Below are 18,541 nucleotides of genomic sequence, written 5' to 3' on the forward strand. Positions count from 1 at the left end.
AAAGAGGACCATGACCTCAGGGAGGTGATGCCATCATCACATGCAGGTGAATTGGATTTAAGTGAGGGAGGTCTGTGCAAAGTCACCAGCTTCACTTTCTCCTCCGAAGTCCTCTGGGTCCAGTGGTCAGATCTAGATCAGTATATATATATACCTAACAACTATATTTTGGTTTAAAAATTTATAAGAATGTTAAGTGGACTCTCAGGAGAGTAGATGCACAGACATAACCTTTACAGGAACAAGGATTGTTGATTTGATTATGGCTCCAGACCTGAAAGGGAGATGATTGTGTTTCTGTGTGAGAGTGTAGGTCTTTGAGTGGGGGCTAGTCCCCAGAGAAGCTGGAAAGATTTACATGGACTTATGGTAAAGTAAGCAAAAATAGTAAAACAAAAAACAAGGACAACATTGTAAACGAAAGGGATAACAAAGCAATTGAAATTGTATGCTACAAAATTATAATGACCACGCTTGACCCAAAGAAGAGATAGGAGAAGTCATTTCTACCCTAACAAAAAAATTTTCAGGGCTTCATTGATATTTACTGTTGCCAATCATACTTAACAGTCAGAGACATTTAATAATTGGTTCACAATATGCTTAGAGCAGAGTCCCACAGTACACAAAACCAATGGGCCATGAGTAGCCTTTCCAGAAATTGTATATAGGACAAGGCAGGATGGATATAAATTGGAATTGAATATATTTCACACACACATATATAATATATTTTGAACTGCTATATAGTTGCTAATTCTTGTTATTATCATTGATACTACTATTACTATTTTTTTTCCCATTCTTTATTACTACAAAGAAGGTTACCATAAATATTTTGGTATGTTTGGGACCTTTCTTTTTGTCTTTTTCTTCCTTGGGGTATATGCTTAGCAATGGAATTACTAGGTGAAAGGGTATTAAAATTTTAGGCACTTTCTACTTATAATTCTAAATTGCTTTCCAAAACCCGAAGGAAATACGTGTAATCTGTGCAACTTTGAAAGTGTGTTGCATTTCTTAAACACTTTTTGTTAAAGCAAGGAAAAGTGGTGTGAAAAATATTTTTTAATACTAATGAAGTGGGAATGTCCCATGGTCTTAGTGCCAGACAGAAGAGCCACACTACCACCTTTCTAGATCTTAGCTCAGTTCCTTGCTTGGTTTTCACTGTCACAACTGTTCCGAGGTTTTCTAGGGTTTCCTAATCCCAAGACCCCCCTGAAAGAGGAAGATAAGAGATTCCTCACCCTTTTCTCATTTAACAGTAGACCTGTTTGTGTGTTTTGATGAGGATTTAAGATTTACTGCAAATCACTATAGAAAAACATGGGTTTGGGAAAAGCATTGTTTCAGTGCCTACATTGTGCTTGGCATTGTGCTAAATGCTTGTAATGGTAATGTAATTTGGATTTGAAGATCCCTTTGTGTTGGCAAAAGTAGCAGGTACTTAACACTTAGTAACTGATCAAGCCTCTGATTGGGGGAACAGAAGGTATGAACTCCTGTCTCCTGTTACATCAGTAACAGGAAGGGGTTGGCTGAAGGAAGTAGCTAATACTGTGTATATAAGAAAAGCCCTAGAGAGGCACAGTCAGAATTTCCTTGAGACCGAGATCTGGTGGCAGAACAGCTACAGAAGAATGGAGAACTGAGTCCTGAAAACTTATGGTGGTGGAGCTTCTTCTGAACCTTGGCCCAGAACCTTGGAGCCAGGAGCCCAGGTGACTGAAGCATGACTAGGATTCTGAGACTTTGCGGCTTGGTTGAGCCTTGAATTCCCTGGAGCAGAAATGGTGAAGGATCTGACATGAACCAGACCCTGTGAACTTCATTGTGGAGCAGGACCTGCCCAGAGAGCTGGTCAAGGAACTGGGAGCTGTCCGCCATTGAACCCAGGTGATAGTCTGGTGAATCCAGGTAGAATCTGGGACCATGGAAGGGGATCCAGGGAATCTGAGAACAGGCCCCAAGTCAAGATGAAAAGACCTCTCCTTGGGTACTGAGTAATTATGGAATTATAGTTTACTAGTGACCTAAGGAGTGGAGGGTTTTGTATATGATACTTAGTAAGACTTTGCTGAATAAGTGACTGGTTGTACTTCGACTACTTTGAGATATTGTTACTGATAAGTGATTGATTGAGTTAATCAAGACTTTGCCCCATGAGTGGAAGACTTTGGCTATTGTACTTTGAGACTACTGATAAGTGACTAATTGGGTTAACTTAAGAGTGACTATTTTACTTTGAGACTATGTTGTGAATATTATATTGTGATTTTCTGTGATAAGTTGTAATATTGTGAATGCTGTACCTTGATTTTCCGTGGATGTTTTGGATTTGTTATGGAATAGAGTGATTACTATACTATGTAATCAGAACCTTAAAAGCTGTTCACAGTAGCATTCTTCTGGAAAGCTTCTGTGCATGGCATTACAATGCTTTTATGAATAATGTTTCATTTGATCTTCACAACAGCCTTGCAAGTTAAATGCTGTTATTAACCCCATTTTACAGTTAAGAATGCTGAGGCAAACAGAGCCTAAGTGACATACTAGGGTCCTATAGCTAGGAAATATATGAAGGCGTGTTTGAACTCAGGTCTTCCTGATCTCCAGTCACTGTGCTGTCAGGCAGTTTGGGGAAGAAATGGAAAATGACAGTAACAAATATAAAAAGTAACACAAGTCACAAAGTTTCCTGTCTTTTAATCTTGGTTTTCTGTGACAACTAAAGGATACTCTCTGATTGAGGCTTTTTTTTTTTTCAAGCAATCAGGGTTAAGTAACTTGCTCAAGGTTACACAGCCAGTTATTTCTGGGTGTGGTGCTGAGTATCTGAGCCCAGATTCGATCCCCAGGTCATCCCGACCCTGGAGCCGGTGCTCTTACTCGCTGTGCTACCTGGCTGCCCCGGTCTAGGTTTATTAAAGAAAGAGCAAGGAACAAGATATAAAGTAGATCCCTCCTTGCTCAAATTAACAAATCAAAACATTCATTTCCTACCTCCTTTCATTGGAGAGATGGGAGACTATCAGAGTGAAATACTGTCAGATGTGGTTTATGTGTCATGTGGCATTGCATAATTTATTTTTTCTTCTTCGTTAAACAAGAATTGTCCCTGGAAATGGGGAGGGGGCATGTTAAGATATTACTGTGATATAAAAGTAAACAAAAAGCACCAGCAGACTTTAATTTAAAAAAGCAAAATATCTATCCTTGCCATGCAACCAAACCACCCTGATGTAATTTGACCATCTGTGGCTGTTCTGTTAGTTTAATCATTTAGTTACTTTGATGTGATACCTTCAGCATCTCTGACCGATAGCTACCATTATATGGTCTTTAATATTCTGGAATGATGTCTATTTTCTCTGCTTTCCTGTATTCACAAGGTACTGCATCCATCAAGAAACTTCTTGAGAAAAATTTTTAATTGGCCTACCATCTTGGTTACTCATTTTGGTGGTATTTCTCTCACACATCTCACAGTATGGCTTCTCATCTTACAAATCTGCTTTTCTGGACCCAGGCTGTACACTTCATCCTGTGGACTTACATCTGCCAGCAGATTTTTTAAGAACTTCCTATGGTAGCTATCCTGCCACTTATGGTTAAGACAGTAGCCTACAGTGCTTATATTTCCTTCTGTCTAGTTTTTTTAGCAGGCTTTGTCTTGATATTAGCTTAGTAATTCCTTTGACATTGGTTTTGCTGCCATGTTACAATCCCTCCAAAATCTATTTCTTTTTTATGGGTGGGAAGAGTCTTGGGCTTTTTTCTGTTCTATAGCTCTCTGGCTCCATGATTCTCAGAATACCTCACATTAACTTCCCAAGTGTGACCTAGCAAAGTGCCTACTGTCACCCCAGAGTCCAATCAAAAAAATATTGTTTGTTATATGGGATGGTTATGGTGGGGCAGGTAAAGAGAGGAGATACTGGGGAAAACAATGATATAAAAAAAAGTAATAAAAACTTAACTTTTTAAAAATCTCATCAAAAAAGAAATCCTCTGAATCTAAGCCTCAAAGCTACTTTTACTTTAAGTAGCTCTGAACACCTGATTCCTTTGAAATCACTATTGTCATCACCTTATCTCAGATCACCTTTGTCTGGTCTTCTTAAACAGATTCTATTATCAAGATCTTTTCAATCATTTCACCTTCCTTCTTCCCCACTGTAGTTCAAAGTAGTTCTTCCATCTGATCCTTGAAAGACTACCTGACTGAGGGCCTCTATGAACTTGGATCTCTCTGTTCTGAGTGGGTGAATCTTGAACCCAGATGAACCCATAACACCTAAGTGGTCCTCCTCCAGCATACCCAGTAAACAGGTTCTTACTATTTAAGTGACCAAACTATTGATCCTTTAGTAATAGTACCCAGGTTTTTATTTTTAGAACCTGTTGGCAACGTTTTTTATGGGAATCTCTTCCTTCAATGGAATTTTCTCCTTGACATAGACTGACAGAGGCCTAACTTATTACATGTTATATTAAAGCAATTGTATTAGTCTGGAATTCTTTAATTAATGTAATATTCTAAAGCTTGATTCTCTGGAACTCTTTGGTAGAATGAATTTCTAAACTCATTTTATTTTGGAAGGAAATCTTTCTAAACAGTATATATAATATACACTTTTCTTCCACTTTAAAATGTACTAAGTGCAATAGAATTTGTTCTTGATGATAAAGGGTCATGAATTCAAGGATCCCTTTAAGGGACGGTTTGGTTTTGTTGGACTATGTAAGACGGGTAATACTAGCACACAAAAGGGCTGCTAGCACAGGTTCACTCTTTTTTTTAATTATTGATTTTTTTCCCCCTCTTTTTTCTTTTTTCAAGTGCTTTATTAACTTCTGATTTACATCATTCATTTCTGCCAGATATTGAGTTACAAATTTTCTCCCCGTTTTTCCCCTACCCGCTGCCCCAAAATATCAGTCCCACAGGATATCCCCTTTTCCAATCTGCTCCCATACCCCCTTCAACTTTTCCAGTAGGGCATGGTGGATCTCTATGCCCCAGTGCCTGTATATCTTATTTCCCAAATACATATAAAATAATATTATATTTAAGTATCATCCCTATTAAATTGGTCCTGTGCCCTCCATCTATGTATACCTGTAAACATATATACACATATTCACATATATATTCATATGCCTGCATACCCTCCGATGTAGACATATACATATATATATATATATATATATTTCTATTCCCTTCAACTATTTTCATACTGAGAAAAGTTTCATCAGTTACAGTTGTTGTTTTTCCACATAGGAATGTTAATAGTTCAACTTTGATAAGTTCCTTATGATTTCTTTTCCCTGTTTTCCTTCTCGTGTTTCTCTTGCTTCTTGTATCTGAATGTCAAATTTTCTATTCAACTCTGGTTTTTTCATCAAGAATGCTTGAAAGTCCTCTATTCCACTGAATGACCATATTTTCCCCTGAAACATGATACTCAGTTTTGCTGGGTAGGTGATACTTGGTTTTAATCCCAGCTCCTTTGCCTTCTGGAATATCACATTCCAAGCCTTTGATCCCTCAGTGTAGAGGCTGCCAGATCCTGGGTTATCCTGATTGTGTTTCCACAGTATTCAAATTGTTTCTTCCTGGCTGCTTGTAATATTCTCTCCTTGATCTGGGAATTTCAGAACCTGGCTATAATATTCCTAGGAGTTTTCTTTTTGGGATCTTTTTCAGGAAGTGATTGATGGATTCTTTCAATCTCTGTTTTGCCCTCTGATTCTAAAACATCAGGGCAGTTTTCCTTGAGAATTTTTTGAAGGATGATTTCTAGGTTCTTTTGATCATGGCTTTCAGGTAGTCTAATAATTTTTAAATTCTCTCTCCTGGATCTATTTTCCAGGTCAGTGGTTTTTCCAATGAAATATTTCACATTGCCTTCTATTCTTTCATTTGTTTGGATTTAACAGCATCTTGATTTCTCATAAAGTCATTAACTTCCATTTGCTCCAATCTAATTCTGAAGGAGTGATTCTCCTCATTGAGGTTTTGAGATTCTTTTTCCGTCTAGCAAATTTGGCTTTTTAAGGCATTGTTCTCCTCATTGCTTTTTTGATCCTCTTTTGCCATTTGAGTCAGTCTTGTTTTTTAAGGTATGATTTTCCTCAGTCAGGCTGTTGACTCTCATTTCGTAATTTTCTTGCATCATTCTCATTTCTCTTCCCAAATTTTCCTCCACTTCTCTTATCTGCTTCTTAAGGTCCTCTGTGGCCTGTAACCTGCTTGTATTTTCCTTTGAAGCTTTTGGTGTAGGAGTTCTGACTTCACTGTCTTCCTCCTGTTTCATGCTTTGCTCCTTTTTGTCCCCAAAATAGGAGTCTAATGTTGAAATCTTCTGTCTGCTTTGTTTCCTTTGCCTGGTCATATTGCCACCCAATTACATGACAATTACTGGGCTTTTTGCCACAGTAGGACTCTGCTACCAGACAGGGGAGCTTCGTACCAAACGCTGGGGTTTTCTCAGCAGCAGGAAGTATTAGTTGGGTGCCCTCTTTGAAGCCTCTACACACTCTGGCAATCTGGTTACACACCCCAGGACCTCCACCCTAGATCGCAATCCATATCCAAGCAGGTTAAAGTAAGAGCAATTACCCCTCAGACTGGTTGCTTGGTCCCCCTACACTCTGCAGGGGAGGAACTGAACCTGCCATGAGGCTGGGCCTGTGCTGCAGCCCTCAGCAGCTTCTTGCCCTGGGGGCAAAAGCCGATGCACTCCCAACTACTGGGTCCCAAAATCCAGACTGCACTGACCTCTCACTTTGTCCTTAGCATCTATGTGTTGACAATTCTGGAAACCGCCACAGCTGCTGGTGACCTGGAGTCCCTCCAGCAGGTGGCTGGTCAAGCCCACCCTGGGGCTAAAACCTCAGCTCGGAGCTGGGCTCAGTTCCCAGAGCGCTGCTCTGGCCAATTCCTGCCGGCCTGCCAGGCTGTCCTCAGCAGGAGGTTAGCTTCTCTGTGTCATTTTGTGGGTTCTGTAGCTCCAAAGTTTGTTGAGAGTCCCATTTTACATGGATTGGAGGTGGTGAGAGCTGGAGCCACGCGGAGGTCTTGTTTCTACTCTGCCATCTTGACTCCCGCCACAGGTTCACTCTTGAACCAGTCAGACAGGAAAACAGCCTCAGAGGGGTTAATAATCTTTATTCTAGTCTAATCTTCTCAAATGGGTTGCTAATAAATGGGAGCACCAACTTCTACATTCTCTAATCACCCTTCATGAGGAAGCCAGCAAGGGGTGGAGGTGGGGCTGCACAACTGCCCCTGTGTCTTGATGGGGTCAGTGGAGGCAGGCATAGCTTACTCCCTGAAATCCCCTCAAGCCTTAGTGGGGGCCAGTTGAGGCAAACACAGATTCTCCCCAAGCCTTGATGGGGGCCAGTTAGGCACAGGCAGCGTTCCAGCTAGTGCATCCAACCCCAAGGGCTCCCCACTCAGTGACCAGTACCCACCTTCTTTATAGGGCAACAAAGTTGGCATATTGTAAGCAGTAGTCTCCAACTTTACATTACTTCATTCCTGTATCTCACTGCGCAGTTGCATTTATTTAAAATTTAAGCATAAATGTTTATATTATTTAACATTATGTAATGCTGTGCAAGTATAGTGGAGATGTTTTGAACCATAATTGTGAGAACTCATAGCTGATACCTGGAAACAAGAGATGCTATGGATCCTGGAAAAATGAACTCTAAGAAAGAATAACAAAAATCTACTTTACACACACTAAAATCCACCCTACTTACACTAAAATTTACCTTACTTACAAGCTATTTGACCCTCTGCTAAATGCCTGCAAATTACTGTTTCTGTTTAATTGTTCTTGCTGCTCTCTGTTTACCTGCTTGTAACAACCCCTTTTCAGCCTTCTGATTTGCAGCTTATAATTTCTTATGAGGTTGAAAACCTGATAGATTGCTTTGGCTGCCTAAAGGCATTTTTCATTCATTTGTTTTCACCTGTGTGTTCTGGATCACTCAAAATTAACAAATCTTTAGTAAGGGCCTTTGATATACCTGACTAGACTCTGGAAATGCAAAGACAAAAATGAAACAGCCCTCCCTACCATTAAGGGGCTTACATTCTATCCAGTAAGTAAGATGCCTCTGGTCCTTTTTTGTAACAGGAGGAGTTTGGAAATTGCTTTTGAAATTTTTGAAATATTTCAAAAGATTCTAAGATGTAATAGGAACTTTTAAAATATATTGTAATTATGAGATTACATTGCAACTATGTCCTATTGCTAAAATGCCTTTGTCTTTTGTTGCTTTCTCAGAATCTATTATTCTAAAACTATTTGTGCTAGTAACTGAAGTGACACTAAAACTTATGTATCTCTCTTTCCTTTTCAGATTCACTAAATATATTGTATTGCTATGTTTCACTAAGTTTCTAAAGGCTTTGGGACTTTTTGAATCATATGATCTCTTGAAAGTAGTTCATATTGTACAGTTCATCTTTATATTAAAACTTGGGTGAGTATTCAGAATTTTCGCCAAGTTTTTAATTTGATAGGAGATTCAGAATAGATTATGTTACTCAGTTTGTAAAACAGCTGGATACCTCTTAAAAAGTTATTGGCAAAGTGAAAAAAGTCTTATGCCTGAATTTATACCTATTTGGTATAAATGGTTGAGAAGGCCTTTCCTCTCCTCCCTCCAAAAAACGAAACAAAACATTGTTTTATGTTTAACGAAAAGAGATGTTTTGCTAGAGGTCTTGCCAAAATGATTGTCCTTTTTGGGCTTAAATTGAAATACCAGGTTTCTTATTGTTATTGATAATACATACAAAAGAATATAAATTTTTCTGTTTGATCATGTCTCAGGAAATAAACTAGTCCAGTTTTACTATTTTTATGGAATATATTGATTAGTATAATTACATATATTAATATATAATTATATATTACATATATAATTACTTTTTTCAAATTCTATAATTTAAATGAATCTTACTTTTAGATAACATGTTGGTGTATCTCTGCATTAATTAAATAGCAAATGCCTGTGTTTATTCTTCCCTTCTGTTATATGCAGACTACAATACATAAATTATTTTAGATATTTGTTATTTTTCCTTTAAGAGTAGAAGGTATGATTATAAAATATTAGATGACTAAACTGATGATTTGAATAACTTACAAACTGACTTTTAAGGCCATTCCAAAAAGCAAAATCAGAAAATATTTTGAGTGATAAAGAATGTTAGAATCAGCATGGCTCCCCATGATGATTGGATATATAAGTTTTACAGTGTTTGTTTAAAAATCATTCTCATTTTTCCTGATACCTTCATGTCTACTGGGCTAATATTTTCATATTTTGTTTCAATAGGTCTGCATTTTTCATGGTTTTGTTTCAAAAACCATTTTCCTCTGGAAAAACTATTACAAAAAACCAGGTGAGTTTTTTGCAAAGTCATTTACCCTTGGCTGTGTTGGGGAAGCATTTCTATCTTGCCTTCCTTCTAGGTAAGTCAGGATAAAAATGTTCATTGTTTGCTTTATTTATTTAGGGATTCCTATACCAGATGATTTGAGTAAAAAGGTAAAGATTTTAGACTCAACAAAATTTTGACTGATGAAATTTTCTGAATAAATGAAACTAAACATGTATTGACACAAAACAAAATAAATTAATTCACTAGACCTAAGAGATAACTAGAAGCTAAACTGAAGTTAATGTCTAAAGAATTCTTAAACCTGGTCATTTTTGTTGTTTTTTAGTTTCCCCAATCTTCCATAATGAAGACAAGTACAGCATAATTGTTACTGTTTTTCAGGTCAAGAATAAGTTAATTCTGGGGGCAGCTAGGTGGTACAGTGAATAGAGCACCAACCCTGGAGTCAGGAGGACCTGAGTTCATATCCAGCCTCAGACACTTAACAATTAGTAGCTATATGACCTTAGGCAAGTCACTTAACCCCAATTGCCCTGCTTTCCCTCCTCCAAAAAAAAGACCAAAAAAAAAAAGGATAAATTGATTCTGTTGTGTCAGGATTAAAATGTCAAGGATAAAGTTGGTAGAAAAAATAAGAAATGGGATATATAAAAATGTAAAAAGGAGTATTAAAGTTTCAATAAGATGTGCAAACTAGTTTATACTTTTTCAGTTGCAGTATTTATAAATTTAAGACATACACATTTGACATTTTAGAACCCATCCTAGAATGTCTTTAACCTATTATTTTTCATTGCATTTTTCTAGTGGGGAAAAAAGCATGTAATTTAGGATTTTTTTTAATCTAGTTTTAAATCCTGGTTCTTCTAACACCACTTAGAGCAAAAAACTTAACCAGACTGGCCTAATGTTTTTTCTTTTAATTTTCAAACATCCTTCTCTCCCTCACCCTGTTGTCATGAAAAACAAAACTATGTTACAAACCTAGATGGTCAAATAAAACCAAGTCTTAATCTGAACTCTGAGTTAATCACTTCTCTCAAGTATGTTTCGTTATGAGTTCTCAGGCTTTGTAGTTGATCATTGTGCTGATCAGAGTTGGGGGGGGGGTGTATATGTGCGCGTATTCATGAGAACACATGTACATGTGTATGTGTTAGGGCATGCTTGTGTATATTTGATTTATCAGCTTTGCAAGTACCTGACCTGGGTTTGGGTCTGAGCATTATTAGTAAACTGCTTCTGGACTACCATTCTCAGACAGCTCGAAAGCTCTGTTTACTCAGAGTGGCAGAATTATAGGCTCCTTTATGGTCTGGGATTTCTGTCTTGGTTATTACTCTGCAGGACAAGGTGCTGCATGTAAGATCCTACTTTGTTCTTAAGATCTGAGCCCTGCTGCTGCTGCTGCTGCTGCTGCTGCTGCTGTTGCTGCTGCTGCTAGCGACTTCTGAACTTCCTGTTTCTTCCATACATGTAGCCCAGGGCCTTCCTGCCAGGGAATGCTACTTTCCTGTCTAGGTCTCCTTCTCACTCCACCCAGAATCTATGACCTAGAACTGAGTAGTACACAACAAAGATGCTAATTCATGTCTGTCCCTTTACAGTGCCCCAGCATTGGTCTGACAGTGCCTCAGGTTGAGTCTTGGCATCTCCTGATGCCTTGGTGAACAAGCTCTCCCTTGGTGCTTATGGACTTCATTAAAAAAATAATAACTATAATAATAATAGCAGACAGGCACTGTGCTAAGCACTTTATAATTATCTCATTTGAGCCTCAGAACAGCCCTGGAAGGTAGGTGGCAATTATATTACCCTGTTTTACAAATGAGGAACTTGAAAGTGGCAAACAAATGTTAATAGATTTGCCCAAGGTTAAAATTTAGTAAATGTCTGAGACTGGTTTAAACCCAGGTCTTCTTGATTTCAGCCTCAGAATTCTTGTTGAATTAAACTCTAAATTCCTATTAGAATTTATAGTTACTTTCTACAATCTAGCACAGTTGTTTCCAACATATAGTTCATTATGCATGTAAGACCATTAATACAATTTTTTCTCCTTTTCCTCTCTTTTTTTCTTCTCTTCCCTCTTTCTCTTCCTCTGTAGCCTCCCTACTCCTCTGCCTCCCTGTCTTTGGACAAAATTATATTAGCATGTAGTAATTAGTTGCAAAAGAAAAAAGCCCTTGAGTAGAATATTAAGTACTACCATACTAACATTTGAACATTATGAAGTTTTAACCATTCAAAATTCATAAGTATTCAAAAGAAAACTTTAAGGTCTAACCAAAAATTATGAAAATGAAACATACAGAAGGATATTTTTCCCAACTCTAAAATGTGCTAAACAGATGATCCTAATTTTTTTTTACTTTGAAAATGTTATATTTTACCCATTTTAAATTTTTCATTATCATCTTCCTATTTTTAATATAATAATAATTTTCACTTTTCTTTTTGCAGTGGATCAAAATATTTAAACATGCTGTTGCTGGATGTATCATTTCTCTTTTATGGTTTTTTGGTCTCACTCTTTGTGGACCATTAAGGTAAATATAGATTTTTTTTTACAAGTTTATTATGTTAAACAGCATTGATTAATATCCTTATTTGTATATCAATTTTATTTAACTCATTTTATATCAAACATTGATAAAGAAATTTACTTTTATGTAAAAAAAATCTAATATTTGCAGTGAGTTCAATTCAAGTATGCTTGTGTACTTGATGGAGTAATACTTTATATTGAAAGCACTGCTCCATTCTTAATCATTCATAACTGACAGTTTACCAGTGAGATTAGTCTAAACACTCACAAATGCTTTAAGAACTTCCGGCCTTATCTTTGCTTTAAAAAAAAAGAGAGAGAGAAATCTTTCTGATATTAAGAATTTTTTATTGATTATAGTTAATCTGTTGTCCATTTAATAGCTTCACAAAGCAAATATATGACACATTAGGGGCAGCTAGGTGGCGCAGTTGAATAGAGCATTGTCCCTGGAGTCAGGAGGACCTGAGTTCAAGTCCAGCCTCAGACACAACACAAAAGCTAGCTGTGTGACCTTAGGCAAGTCACTTAACCCCAATTGTCCTCCAAAAAGCCAAAAAACAACAACATATGACACATTAGTTAAAGTGTTAACATAACCACACAGATACTTTTTTTTTTTTGGTTGGCCCACATGTTTTAGACTTTGTAAGGAAATGAGTTAAGAGGATCCACAGTCTTCAATTTACATGGGGGAGAAATTATTCTCATGACTTTCAAGTGCTTTCCTAGCTGTTTTCAAATATAAACCTTATCTGATGGGAGAGTGAAGTAAAGAGAAAAAAATCAAAGACTCACTCCTACATCTTTTTCTTTTTTTTTGCTTTTCTTTTGCTTTTTGGAGGGGGGAAAGTGGGGCAGTTGGGGTTAAGTGACTTGCCCAAGGTCACATGGCTAGTTTTGTGTTAAGTGTATGAGGCCACATTTGAACTCAAGTCTCCCTGACTCCAGGGCCAGTGCTCTCTATTCACTGCACCACCTAGCCTTCCCACTCCTACATCTTTTTCATTTTGCAGTTCATTGGCTTTCTCAAAGACATCCAGATTATCAGAAAGTTAGTTCAAAGTTAAAGCTTTTGTTTTGCTTTGGTTTTTTAAGGTAAAAGCAACAAAAATTCATAAGCACACACAAAAAAGAGATCAAAGGAGTATACAAAATGAAAGTACTGTTGCTGTTTTATTGAATTAGTACTTTTTTCTCTTATCTAAATATAAGTTGTTTGGAATTTAAAGTTTTATTCAAGATTTTCTTCCTACTTTCATTTATATTTGTGGAAGTTAAGTTTAAGGGAAATTTTTAAAAAATTCAAGTCAGTGTTTTATGAAATAATGTGGTAACTTCTTTATATAGCCTCTTATTCTCAAATAAAAGTATGATTAGTTACTCTGAAGTATTTGGGTCATAGCCATTAAAATGCCTATAAGCACAAGTTCAATGATTTGTGGAGATAAAAAAGTTAGTAAGCAGTTAAGAATCCACATACTAATTAGTTGTGATTTTTAGTTTTGAAAGATTCCTTTTTTCTTACTACTTTATGAAAGCCAAAGAAAACTGCCTGACTCCTTTTCTCAGTCTACCTCAATTTATGTATATGAAAAAATAGTATAGTAAAACTATTTGAATTAACTTTTTGTTTTCATAGGACTTTGCTGCTCTTTGAACACAGTGATATTGTTGTCATCTCGCTACTAAATGTTATATTCACTAGTTCTGGAGGAGGACCAGCAAAGGTATTTTTTTTTTTCAGCTGTCCCTTATTTCAAAACTGAAATGCTAAATGTAAATTTTTTCATTCAGCAATAAAATAGCAATTGAAATCTTCTTTTCTCCATCTAGAAAAGCTGCAGAAAATTTATTAATAGTATAATTAGAGGTAGGGAACCTGTGGCCTTTTAGATCCTTCACAAATCTTTGTTTTATAAAATTTGGATTCAGTCCAGGGATCACACTTAAGGATCTAAAAGGCCACATGTGGCCTCAAGGCCGCAGGTTCTACACATCTAGTTTAATTAAAGAACTGATACACATTATACTATAATACAAATCTTTCAAAGTTCATATTTAAAATTTTCATTTTATTTTCATCTTCAGATTCCATATTCTCTTCCTCTACCCCTCCCCCACGCATTGAGAAAGCAAGAAACGATACCTAGTACTCATACACAATCATACAAAACATTTCTGCATTAGCTATGTCTTTCTCTACCCCTTCCCCCCAAAAAAAGGCAAGAAAAGCAGAGAAAGTGAAAAAAGTTTTGCTTCAGTCTGCAGTCTTAATCCATCAATTGATAACATTTTATGTCTTGAATCCTTTGGAATTACAGCATATTATAGTACTGATCAGAGTTGCTGAGTCTTCCAGAGTTGATTATCTTTACAGTATTGCTGTCCCTGTGAAGGTTGCCTCAATTCAAAACTGTCCAGGTTTTTTTGAAAACAATCCCCTGTACCATTTCTTACAGCAAAGTATTATTCCATCACATTCATATATCATAACTTAGTCAGCCATTCCCCAGTTGATAGGCATCCTTCAGTTTCCAGTCACAATTCAAATTTGAAAAATATTTGATAGTTTTAATTCTTGGAAAAAAACTAATTGATGCATGAAGCAACTTTGCTCTCTAGCAAACATTGAACATGTTTGCTTATCAAAATAAATATTCTCCCCATTAGACAGACTTCCCAGCTCCAGCAATAGTATGTTGTCAGCATTCAGAATTTTGACTCTGAAACACTGAAGAGATTCTAAAATACCTTCTAAATTATAAGAGAGATTAAATTAGATTTTAATATTTTAAAAATTGGCCTTGTTTCATTGGTATGAGTAATTCCACTGCTACACCTCAGCCTCTCAAATTAAAATCTGCCAATAGTCTTTCTCTTTTCCTTTTAGTTTCTCAGGGCTTTCTGATATATTACTAAGGCTGTTGGTTTGTTCCTTCTCGATTCTATTACTTGTTCAATTCTTCTCCCTTTCTGATCTTGTCCTTGGGAGAGTCCTTTTTGCCTCTTCTTCCTCCCAGTTCATCAGATGCTATAGTCAGCTTACACTGACCTTGTATCTTTTCTTTGACCCTTGGATTACTTTTTGTTATGGTGATATTCCATGATTTTTCAGCCGCATAGTATTTTCTCATTATTCATTTGGATGATCTCATCAGTGTAGATATTCCCTCCAGTAGTACAGATTGCAGACCATCTCTTCTTGTTCTCTGGTGCTCTGATCAGTCTTCCAAGAGAAAATCACCTAGTGTGCTGCAGGCTCCCTCTGGGTCCATCAGTGTTAAGTTTGTGTCACCATAGACTCAGGTCATCCATATAGAATTTAATATAATGTTCAAGACAATCATAAAGCAGTACTGTTGAGGTAGTTTTAAAACTTAACATGTTCAATTTATTATCTTGTTGGAGGAGAAAATGAGTTGTGGATAATGGAGATTCATGGTTTCGTATACGGTCTTCTTTTTCTCTTTTGTATATGGAAATCTTTTTTTATTTAGTGTTTTTCAATTTCAGAATAACAAAAAAAAATACGATTTTTTTTTTCCAAATAAAGCAATGTTGTTGAAAATCTGCTTGTTACAGTGGACAGAGCACTGGATTTTGAATCAGATGGACCTGACTTCAAATCCCCACTCCGCCACCAGCCATCTGGCTGTGAGTTATCACTTAAGGCCCTCTGAGCTTCAGTCTCCTCATTTGTCCCATGTGGATGGAAACACTTCTAGTGCCTGTTTCACAGGCTTCATGTGAAGCTAAAATGCTACAGTATATGAAGATCTTTATAATCACATGTGCTCTTTGCCTTTGGTCAGTCATATGTCTGAATGGTACTTTTCCCCTCACTTTTTGTATCCAAGTCATTATTGGTGATATGCTGAGGTACCAGAACTTTTTATTACTTGACAATTGTGGCATTTCATGATTTACAGCCATCTAGCATCACTGGAGGAATGTTAGTGTTTAAAGATAAGGATTTTGCTTCAGAGAAGAGCTTAGCATCATTGAATGGTTTCCCAAATACAAATTAAAATTAGCCCACTACCAATTCTGTACCTAGTTCATTATCCCTCTGAAATGGCTGTGCAATGTAAATGTACTGGTAGACTGACTCAATGAATTTTTACTCATTTGCATATTATAGATGTGCAATAAGCATTGCATATCAATAGATATTCAGTTGTTTTCTACTGTGTGAATTGTTAGGCCAAACTCTTGAAGTTTTAGTGGATCTTATTTAGTCATGATTTTCTGAACTTCATGTTTTTGGCATGTTATCTGTAAACGAGGAAAATAATACTTCCCTTGGTTGTGTACTGGATAGCCTCAATAACAGTGGCAAATACCTGTCAGAATGTCTCCATGTTATGCCCCTGATGATTATCGGAGGATCTTTGAACAAATACATCTTAATTATTTAGTTCCATCTGTAAAGGAACCTTGTATGATCTTAACATATGCATGAGAGATACCTTGTTTAGAGAAGAGCCCTTAATGTTGCATTTTGTTTTACTGAATCAAGTGCTTGTTTTACAATTAAGCATACTGGGATATTTTTTTCCTCTGCATCTTTCAAGCATTTGTGCTAGAGATAATCTACTGTATTGTGAAATTTTTCCTAGTTCTCCCATATTTTTTTTTAATTTATTTTGTTTGCTTTCTGGAGAGGGGAAGGTAGGGCAATTGGGGTTAAGTGATTTGCCCAAGGTCACACAGCTAATTTTGTGTTAAGTGTCTGAGGTCAGATTTGAACTCAGGTCCTCCTAACTCCAGGGCCTGTGCTCTATCCATTGCGCCATCTAGCCACCCCATACTCTCATATTTTCATCAAGTATACTCTGAAAATGTGTTTAACTTTTTTCCTGAAAATTTTATAGAAATAAGAAAGTAGGAAGTGTGAGTCAGTAGTTATTGATGTTCTCTCAGTCACCTTGTTTTAGTGGCAACTGAATATGTCATGCACATGTTATATCCAAACAAGATCCTTTCTTGAATGTAACTGCAGAGATAACAACATTTAAAAATCCTCTCATTATTAACCTTAGTTAAGGCTTAAAACAGGGAAATGGTTTGCCAAAGGTTCTTGTTACTGTCATGTGGAAGATCCAAAATAACTTGCCTATTGCCTTTCAAGTCTTCTCTTGGCAGATAATACAGTACTGATCACATCAAACTCCAGAACATTACAAGGCTTCCTCAGTGAGGTCCATGATTATTCAAGCGCTCAGCCTAACAATCCATACAGGAAAAACTGAATGGTCACAAAATGCCTGCTGCCCAGACTTGCATATACTTGGTACAGACCCTGAAAATAGAAGAAGAATTGGTCTCAGAATTAAGTAGGAAGAAGAGCACAATGTAGATTGAATTTTGGAAATAGTATGGTACTTTTAGAACTCCTTTCTAGGGCAAAAATCCAAAATTTTAAATACGTGTTCAGTTGATATCATGTGTTTGCATCTTGAAATATAGCAGTCTTCAAAAAACAAATCACAGGTCACTTGAGGGGCAGTGGGAAGACACATAATGGGCATGGGTTGTAATGCATTTCCAGTGATTATTTACCTGCAAAAAGTGGCACAAATACATCATCCATGAAATGTATGATTGAGAAGGAGATGAGCTGTTGCTTATGTGGCAAGAACAAAGACTTGACAACCCAAGTGTTATTCAGTCTTAACTATGAAATGTAAAAAGACCCAGAGGAAGGCCTTTAGCATGTCAGGTGAATTATCAGTGTAGGATCTGTGAAAGAATATAAACCAGAACTCCAGAGGTTGAGAAGATGTGAATGAGTTGTGGTCTGCTTTGGTGAAGGGAATACTCTGTTTAGTAAAATCACAGATTTATTGAAGTAATACTATCCATAGAGTTTTTTTCCCCATGTCATTCAACAACTTTACCCTTCTAAATATCTTGAGTTTTGACCTTCAGACATAGCAGACACCCCATAATGACATAAAAATAACAGTTGACTATAAGGAAGAAATAACTGTTTTACTGGTATGGGAGAAATCACCTGTCACTTTTTGGTTACTCTAGTTTGTTAAAACAAAAATCAAACATCAAATTAGAAGAAAAGGCAAATATGAGAAGATATATGTAGTTCCAACTATTTAGTTTATTTTCCCAAGTTGGTGATGCTAAAAAAAAAAAAAGGTGGAGGGGCAGAGATGGACAAAGGGGAAAAAATATCAAGATGAATTACCAATTAATATTAGTGTTAAGAGTTTAGCTGTTTTTGTAGCCACATTTAGGGGATCGTGGCAGTTTTCCAAATGCAACCCAGACTGAAGGCTTCCTCTCCAATTCTGAGTCCAGATCATTGTCCATCTTTGACTAGAGATAATCATATTAATGAACTAATGCAATAGGCTGCATATTCAGCTGCATCAGAGATTGTGGGCAATAGGTACTTGTCAACTTTGTTTTTCATTCTAGGTAGTTTTGACTCCTTCACACTTGATATTTCACTGAGGAGGATTTTAAATATTCTGGGACTCAGTGGAAATTAGCACAATGTCATCCACAAACAAGAGCATTTGGAAAAGGTCACC

The 18,541-nt window shown here is 36.7% G+C and overlaps 1 protein-coding gene across 2 annotated transcripts in view; it reads left to right on the plus strand.

The window, feature by feature from the left end:
* SLC30A5 (solute carrier family 30 member 5) overlaps positions 1 to 18,541 on the plus strand; it is a 74,990-nt gene that overhangs the window by 11,767 nt on the left and 44,682 nt on the right. For both annotated transcript variants that reach the window (XM_069096455.1, XM_069096454.1), the window contains 4 exons: positions 8,386 to 8,508; positions 9,370 to 9,436; positions 11,900 to 11,985; positions 13,627 to 13,714. In XM_069096455.1, the coding sequence (XP_068952556.1) occupies positions 8,386 to 8,508; positions 9,370 to 9,436; positions 11,900 to 11,985; positions 13,627 to 13,714 (364 nt within the window). The remainder of the gene's footprint in view (positions 1 to 8,385; positions 8,509 to 9,369; positions 9,437 to 11,899; positions 11,986 to 13,626; positions 13,715 to 18,541) is intronic.

This window comes from Petaurus breviceps, unplaced genomic scaffold, assembly GCF_028583685.1.
Source record: "Petaurus breviceps papuanus isolate PSGF00001 unplaced genomic scaffold, PetGlider_PUasm1.0 229, whole genome shotgun sequence".
Lineage (NCBI taxonomy): Eukaryota > Metazoa > Chordata > Mammalia > Diprotodontia > Petauridae > Petaurus > Petaurus breviceps.